Raw genomic sequence first — 9268 nt, 5'->3', positions numbered from 1 at the left:
CCGGTCATCATTAAATGTCTTATATTTGACTGATGCAAATTTTTAAGAAATTGTTCGTTTGTGAGAAAAAGTGGATAGAAAAAGTTAGTGAAATGTGGGTCATAATTTTATATAATAGTTTTATAAAATGTGAGTGAGAATGAGTTAGTGGGATGTGGGGTCCACTAATAAAAATGGTAAAAGTGAAATGAGATATTTATTAGAGACCGTTCAAATAAAGAAATATGGGACATTTAATGGGACCAAAGGAGTACTAATTAATTAAGTGATTATTTAACTAATCTTTTTGTGATATCTTGATTCCGCGTATGGCGATTAATTAGAGCGTCATTATAGTTGGAGAATGTTGATGGCTTTCATCGTCAAAGATGCAATTGTCAGACATTATTATGCCTCAATATCAAGATCACACAATCGTTATTGATTAGAGTTCAGTAGTTTTATCGTGTTCGTGTTTAAACGTGTATGAACGTGTCAAGTGAGTTTTCATTATTTTGAGCAGTTCATGTTTATTAATATGTTAATGTTAATTTCACTTAAATCTAGTATATATTGTTGATTTAGATTTTGGTTATTTTATAACTTTTCTTTATAATTAACTATAAATTTATAATTTAGATTAATTGGCTAATTTTAGGTTGATCGTTTCATAGTATATAGTTGAAGGGGTCATAATTAATTTCAACTTCAATTAATTTTTTAGAGAAAAAATTAAACACTTCATTTAAGACGGTGAATAATGATACAATCTAATGATTGAAAAGATGGTAATCAAAAAACATTCACTAGGTCTAATTACAAATAATTATTCATCAACACATGCAGTACCTACAATAACAAAACGTGTAATATTGGTATTAATTTTCATGTTTTTCATGCAACTCGAATTGGAAATAAAAATGTTTTGAGACTCTGGACTTAATTAATTAATTTACTATTTAGAGAAAAATATTTAATAATATCAACAAATGATTGTCAAATTAACATCGTCTACTAAAGGGATTCTTAGATTTGAATACATGAATCAGAGATCTACAAGAAATATATTTTTATTTAGTCATTTTTAACAACACTACTAAAATTTGAAAACAACAATTTGGATAGATATGGGCGCACCATATATATAGATATACTCCATCATATATAAAAACACGACTACTTAATTTGTTGCATAATGAAAAGTTGATGGAAACAGGACAACAATATAATAATTAATACTACAAATAAAGGCGTCTTTACATTTTCATGCATTATCTAAAAATGGATGATGACCTAACCGACTAACTTAGGCTTTTATTCGAGACTTCGAGAACTATATATGCTGGCCAGGATAGCTACGTCGGAGTGGATGCAGAAAATATTATACTCCTAATAATTATATTTTCTATAATTTAATAAATATTTTTAAGTAATTCAAATTATTATAGATTTTTTGCAAAGCAATTTGCATAAATGTTAAATTAATTTTAGAGTTTGTAAATGAGAAAAATGGATTTATTTAATTGAAAACAGATTTTAAATCAAATTATTAATAGAGTTATGTTTTTTTCAAAAATTTCTTTCTTGTATGTCTGCATGCGTTACGTACAGAATTGTTATTATTTGAAAGTAAAATAAAAAAGAAAGACATATATATATATATATATATATATATGGGGGTGTACTAGTATAACAACTAATTTTAAAGTTACAACGTACATCCAACCACGTGCTGCCACATGGCACGAAAAATGCAATATTGTATACAGAAAAATGCAATACGCATTTGTAGAAGCTATAAATGAATTTTGGCAGATTGCATTTTTGTTATATGCAGATTGCATATTTTATTGTTAAGTTTTGCATTTAAGATATTGACCGTTTAAATTGCATTTTATATATAGACGGATTGCATTTTTATACGTGAAAATGCAAAACTTAACAATAAAAAATGCAATTTATGTGAAAATGCAAAACTCAACACTATAAAATGCAATTTACATACAACAAAAATGCAATCTGCGAAAATGCATATACAACTAGATTGCATTTTTGTGTTTAAAATATTGCATGTTTTGTGCCACATGGCAGCACCAGATTGGATGTACGTTGTGACTCTAAATAAGGGGGCATCCTAGTGCCCCTATATATATATATATATATATATATATATATATATATATATATATTCAGAAATGCTCAAGTCATATATTATTTGAAAGTAAAAAAAAGAAATTCATATATAATTTTTTTTAGTTAAGTTGCATCGTAAAAGCATAGTGCTTTTTAAAAAGAAAAAATCAACCAATTAGTAGAATCAGTTATCTTTATTTCCAATTATTATTGTAAATCACTAAGAGCATCTTCAACGGCGGAAGTTGCGGAAGTCCGACCGGACGTCCGCCGTAGTGAGGAAAATGGTAGGACACGGACGTCCCGTGCGCCCGTCGGATGGGCTCAGATATCCGACCGACGGGCGGCGGACGTCCGCCACTGTGGCGTGGGGTCGGACGTCGAGGTCGGATGTCCGACAAAAAATTAATTTAAAAAAAAAAAAAAACTCTATAAATAGGGCTTGTTGAACTTCATTTCATTCACACCACTTGTGTTGACAAGTTTCTCTCTCTAATCTACAAGTTTCATTCCTACTATAAAATGGAGTACAATAGGAACTCCCCCACCACGAGCGGAGGAAACACACCCACATTTTCCGCCGGAACGGAGGGAAACTTTAATGCGGGGATGAATCCCCAAATGGCGGGGATGGCGGGGATTACTCCCCAGATGTTCTACAATATGTACAATTGGATGAGTCAGATGGGTGGATGATGCCCGGGGCAGCGGGGATGGGCGGTATGACGCCAAATATGGCGGGGGTGGGTGGGATGATGCCCGGGGCAGCGGGGATGGGGAGTATGCCGCTAAATATGGCGGGGATGGGGGGTATGACGTCGGGGATGGGTGGGACGATGCAGCACAGGAGCCCGAGGACACCTAGGGAATCTGTCTATTGCCCATATATAGATTTGTTGTCCGACGATTCCCCTAGTACTGTTCCGGAGACTCAGTACGCCGGCATCGAGACTTCTCTCTTTTGAGGAGTTGGGGCTATCGCCGATCCGTGAGACTCCCGATGAGGCGGAGCCTGCTGCAAGGGGCAGGGGCAAAGGCAAGGGCAAGGCCGGGGGCGGGGGTAAGGGCAAGGGAAAAGCCCCGAGCTCTTCCTCGCAAACGGGGGCAGAGGAGGAGGAGGGTAAGGAGGAGCGGGGGAAGAGGTCGATCTGGACCGTGTGGGAAAATGTCGCGCTTGCGAAGGCCTGGGTCGGTGTAGTCGAGGATCCCTATGTCGGGGCGAACTAGTATATTGACCGATTGTGGCATCGCATTAGTGAGGCCTACCTCACACTCAAACCGCTTGGGGCGAAGCCTCGCACTCCTGAGCAATGCCGGAAACAGTGGGATTGGTTGAGGCCTAAGCTCAGTCGTTTTGCCGGCCTCTACCAAAACAACCTGCGCATGGCAACCAGCGACATGTCCGAGGAGGATGTGAAGAACCAGGCCTTGTCCCAATACCCCGACAAAGAATTGAAGTTCAAAGTGTTTGACTAATGGGAGGCCTTTCTCGTGGTCAGGAGTTCGCAAAAGTTTTGTGCGGGTGTCGACTCGGGCTGGAAGCGGACGAAGATCAACTCTTCCGGTGAGTACAACAGCAGTGCTGGTTCGCACGAGCTTCCCGAAGCCGAGGAAGTGTCCCCGCTACCACGATCACACTCTCGCTGTCGTCGTCGCCCGATGGGGCAAAAGGCTGCGCAGCGGATGGCGAGGGAAAGCGGCAGCCGCAGCGGGTCCTTCGAGGTCGAATCGGAGGCCCCAGATGAACTAGACCGTCTCGCCCGCGCGCAGCTAACGAAGACCTTGAGTCAGAACATGCATAGGTGGTTTAGCACGCACGATCCTGTGTACAAAAGGATGTGCAAAAATGTATCGACGCATGTTGGCGCGATTTAGGAATGCCACCCATTGATGATTATGGCGTCGAGATTGGGGGCGGGGACGTCGGAGGCGGCAGCGGCACGGGCGACGGGGACGGGGACGAGGAGGAGTGAGAGCCGAGGGTTGTATTTCTCGACTTTTTATGATTATGTAATTTTTAAGTATTATGTAACTTTTTTAAGTATTATGTAATTTTTTTTAAAGTATTATGTAATTTTTTTTTAATGAAGTATTCGAATTTTTCCGTATTCCGTGTCGATATTTTAATTCCATAAAGTTTAATTCCGTATATTGAATAATTGTGAATTTAATTTTATTGCGGGAAGTTCTAGTACAGGGGAAGTCCTAGTGATGTGACAGTGGAATGGGAAATCCTAGTGATGATGTGACAGTATATTTTTGTGGGAAGTCCTAGTGAGAAGGGCGTCACCGGAGATGCTCTTATAAATAAGTATGTTTACTGAAAAAGGAAGAAATGCATTCACCAGTGGAATAATGTAAATATATGATAAAGCAAAGTATCAAAGATGTATTTTATAAATTAATGATCAATTAATTATACAAGTATATCTTTGTCATATTAACACATCCAGATTTTTTAATGTATATTTTCTGTCGTTAGTAATGAAATGAAATAAAATAAATTGAGAGAGAAGTTCAGAGAGAATAGCATTTTCTAAAAAAGGTATCACGTTCTAATCAATGTTGGGAAGAAAACATTAATAGCTACGCATATTTAATACTATCTGTTGGATAATTACAAAAATGAGCGATAATTAATCAAAGCATTTAATTTCAATCGTTGAGTAATTAACCACACGTTCATTAATTTCATTACGTATCAATGTCTTTTTCATTCAACTTTTCTTATCTCCAAAATCTTTTATAGTAAGATATTATTGTATTTAACTATTTACCAATCAACAAAAACGACAAAATTAGCAATATATTCAACACATGATCATTTGCTAAAAAGTTCATTATGCCTCAATTCACATGTATTCTTTTTAACGTGGAAAAAAACTAAATAATTGTCTATTCCTTAAATTTGGAAAGTAACTATATGGGCACATAGATATGTGTAGATGCCAATTAAAATAAAATGCTATAGCCTATAGAGATCAAGAAATAAAAGGACACAAATGCAATATTTATTTTAGCTTCTCAAAATTATTTTTCTACTTAAAGATTTTATTAATTTGAAAAGAATTTTCTTATTTTCCTATCCAAAAAAGAATAATTAATCCGACCAGATACTTCGATTATTGTAGTGAAATTGAGTTGTGGCATTTGACATTCTTAGAGAGGGGGAGATAGTCAAAAAGAAAAAAATAGACCTAGCCTTTTTCGGTGGACGGTGGGACACAAAAAAAAAATGGAGAATTTTCGTATTAGAGCTTTTTTCTTATAAATAGACCTCTAATCATAAATTCTTTAATTAAATATCCATAATTTATTAAGACCTAAATTTGTAGAGACGGATGGGATGGTGTAATTAATTTGGTGTTCTTTATTACTTTTTCGTGATTTGTGTTTGAGGAGTACTTATTTCGCATGCACAAGGGTATAGAAAATATTTGAGGAAATATGCATTGGATTGGATTGAGCTTTGAAACTGATGGATGCAAGCGAATTGATTGGGAAATAACAATCGATTTGAAAGAAACTCACACCATTCAATAATTTATTGACAACCAGCATTACCAAAAAATAAAATAAAAACAGGCTAAGAGCACAAGCAACTCAAAATAAATAATAGGGAAAATGCTAATTATTTACAAACATCACTATACATATTTGCTTAAATTATACACCAAAGAAAATGTGTTTCTCAAATATAATAAATTAATGATGCACTATTTTTCTTTTCATTATTTAATTTACTATGATAGTAATATACTTCATTAGTAGTTGTGAATGACTCATTTTTAAAATTTTACAATCTTGGTTTCGTGAGATTTTTCATCGGTTACATCAGAAACTACTTCCTCATATCAAACGCCGTGAGACAAAAAAAATGTCAAAGTTATGATATCAGCAGCTAATTTCAAAACTTGGCGTGACGGCCATAATTTAATTAATTTTCATTACTTTATAATCTACCCTAATAATTTTCATTTAATGAAACATCTCAAAAGAGCTTTCTTTATCAAGTTGAAATACAAACAGCTAACAAGTAGTAGGAGTAGTACCTTGGTTCATTTAGAGCTATTAGCCCACTTTTAAAGATTTATAAATCTCATTAATTTCATGTCACAAAATTCAATTGCTTTCTTTGAACTTACATATAGCCGACGGATCGCTGTCAAAGAAGCAAATTCCTCCACACACATGTTGAAGACTAGCCCAAGATTTTCCAATTTCTATAAAATTTTGAAACTCAAGCAAATAAAGCCTGTCTCTAACAATTAGTTAATGGTTGGTAAATACAGAGTATATATGTTGAATAAGATTGGAATCATTATAGAAGAGACGTGACAAAATAAGACATATGGCTACCACTTCCAATATTTTTCAACACACACACACACACACACACACAACTTTTTCAAGAATCTTCTTTCTCTATATATACAGAAGCATTAGCTTTATATTGAAGAAAATTCACAAAGGCAAAAACCCACGTTAATTAATTTATTGCTCAAGAAAGAAGCAATATTGTACTACTATCTTTAAAGACCATGAGAATCTTGCCTTTTCTTGCCATTTTTCTCTTGTGTGGAGTGATTTCTAGCCATGCCAAAACTCATCATCAAACCTATGTTGTAAGTTGATATTTTATGGTTTCAATAATTGTTTCATGCAACCTTGTTTTTTTAGGGTTTTTGTGGTTGTGGTTACTTTAAACCTTATCACATGTTATTATTATCTTTTATATATATAAAATATTTTTTGTAATTGAATTATTTGCAGGTGAGTGATACTCCATATAGCAGGCTATGTAGCAACAAAAGCATATTGACAGTAAATGGGAAATTTCCTGGTCCAACTATTCGTGTGACAGAGGGTGATACAATTGCAATTGTTGTTGTGAATAGAGCAAAAGAAAATATAACTATTCATTGGTAATTTTTAATTTTTTAGTTTTTCTCTCTCTCTCTCTCTCTCTCTCTATATATATATATATATAAAATATAAGTGTTGAAGATTGAAGGATGTTTTGGTGGTGTGAAGGCATGGGGTTAAGCAGCCAAGGTATCCGTGGTCGGATGGGCCGGAATACATAACACAATGCCCAATCCGGCCCGGGACTAATTTCAGCCAGAAGATTGTGCTGTCGGACGAGATTGGGACTATGTGGTGGCATGCACATAGCGACTGGTCACGGGCTACAGTACATGGTGCTTTGATAGTTTATCCTCGTATTAAGGATGACTATCCTTTCCCCGTGCCCGATGAAGAAGTTCCAATCATTATAGGTACAATTTTTTTTTTAATAAATAGTATAGTACTTCTATTGTCTTTAGTTTCATTAATTGTTTTTTTTAAAAAAATATTTGCAGGAGAGTGGTGGAAAAGTGATATATTTGCTGTTTTGAATGAATTTCTTGCGGATGGAGGAGGCCCTAATGCATCTGATGCATATATGTTAAATGGACAGCCTGGTGATTTGTATCCATGCTCAAACCAAGGTTTGTGTTTCTTCATTTTTAGTGGTATATATGTGCTAGTATCTAATATTTTAAATTTTATTTTATGGAATTATAGTGAATCTGCATATGGGGGACAATTTTCAAAAATAGTTTCTAAAATGTCGATTTAGGGAAAAATGAATTTATTATAAAAGGTACATGGAAAACGTTGAAAGAGAAATACTACTGTATTAGTACATTTTTCTATTTGAAAATAAATAATTTTTCAACTATATGCCAATTAGTGGGACACAGGAAGCCTTGAATATCTTAGTGAACAATGAAAGTTTAGATGCTAATGATGTCGTTATGGCAAAGGACACATTTTTTCAATTATTTGAGTTGTTAGTATTTCTTTGATATGTATTGAAAAAAGAAAGGTCTAGGAAAAGCCACGACGATATTCTACCATGATTAAAACATGTGTTTGTGGACTTTTAGTTACTTAAAAAATCAAATAACTTAATTTCTAAAGAATCTCTATAATTATAAGATACGGTCTTCCTTAATTTTCGGTATCGATTTTTAAAAACAAAATAAGACACTTTCTAGTTTCGTGTGCATGCGTTGAAATATTATATACTCCCTTCGTCCCATATAATTAGGATACTCAGGTTTTTAATTTCGGTCCGTACTCAGCGTAATTTGTACTCGACTTCATTTTTACTGAATTTTGGTAGTGGAGCGCTCATGTTCCACCAACTCATTCATGTCTCAGCGTTTTATTAAAACTAATATATATAGGTAGGGCCACGGTCTTCTAACTTTTTCAAGCTGACTTTTCATTACTGATGCTTAAACCCGGTACATGCGATCAAAATGACCCGAATTATCCTGGGATGGAATGAATATGAGTTTCTTATGTAATAAAAAAATATTTCAAAATTTTCAATTTTTTTTTTCATATTTTAGGTTTTCAGTTGGGTACAGATTTACTACGTAGTAGTTATTTTACATTAAGAGCATCTTGGAGGCTAGCGGATAGGCTAGCCGATCCGCTAGCCTCCCTTGCGGCAATTTAGGCTAGCCGATTCGCGGGCGCTAGCCGATCCACTGGCCGATGCGCTAGCCGCCATAGCAGTCTCAATTTCAGCTAGCCGATTGCATTTTTTTAATGTATTTTTTATGCATTTTTTTATTTATTGCATTTTTAATGTTTTTTTTAAATATTTTTTATGCATTTTTTAATGCATTTTAAATGTATTTTTTTAATTATGTAATTTTTTATAGGATGCCTTTTCTTAATTTATATAAAATTATTGCATTTTTAATGTATTTGAAATCGTAAATTTAATTAGTATTAATAAATAATTTTTAAATTATTTATTTTTTATAATTTTGTGAAAGTCTATGGCTAATTTGTTCTTTAATGGGTTTAACTGTTACGATGATGTGGCGAGGAGGAGTTTTAGGTAGAAATTTATTCTTAGGCTCTAAAGCTGGTGGAGATCTTAATACTTCCATTTGTCCAATTAAAAATAAAAGATTTTTCGTTTGATTTTAATAAATGTAAACAATGAAATCAATGTACTTACGTATTTTTTGATGGATGCAAGTAAATTTAAAGTTTAGCATCTTCAGATATTTAACTCACAAAACAACACTACATAAAAACTCATACCGATTCCCAAATGTTGCATATTTAATAAGACGGGGGAAGTATG

General features: G+C 34.4%; 1 protein-coding gene across 1 annotated transcript; it reads left to right on the top strand.

Moving 5' to 3' along the window:
- The first annotated feature begins 6454 nt into the window (after positions 1-6454).
- LOC125217662 (laccase-15-like) lies at positions 6455-7940 on the top strand. Its single transcript, XM_048119182.1, has 4 exons — positions 6455-6737; positions 6886-7037; positions 7147-7391; positions 7476-7940. Exons 1-4 carry the CDS (start codon positions 6654-6656, stop codon positions 7733-7735), a joined length of 741 nt encoding a protein of 246 aa, XP_047975139.1. The 5' UTR covers positions 6455-6653; the 3' UTR covers positions 7736-7940.
- Positions 7941-9268: the final 1328 nt, after the last annotated feature.

The sequence above is a fragment of the Salvia hispanica genome, chromosome 1 (genome assembly GCF_023119035.1).
Source record: "Salvia hispanica cultivar TCC Black 2014 chromosome 1, UniMelb_Shisp_WGS_1.0, whole genome shotgun sequence".
NCBI lineage: Eukaryota > Viridiplantae > Streptophyta > Magnoliopsida > Lamiales > Lamiaceae > Salvia > Salvia hispanica.
This window is presented reverse-complemented; position numbering and strand designations above follow the sequence as displayed.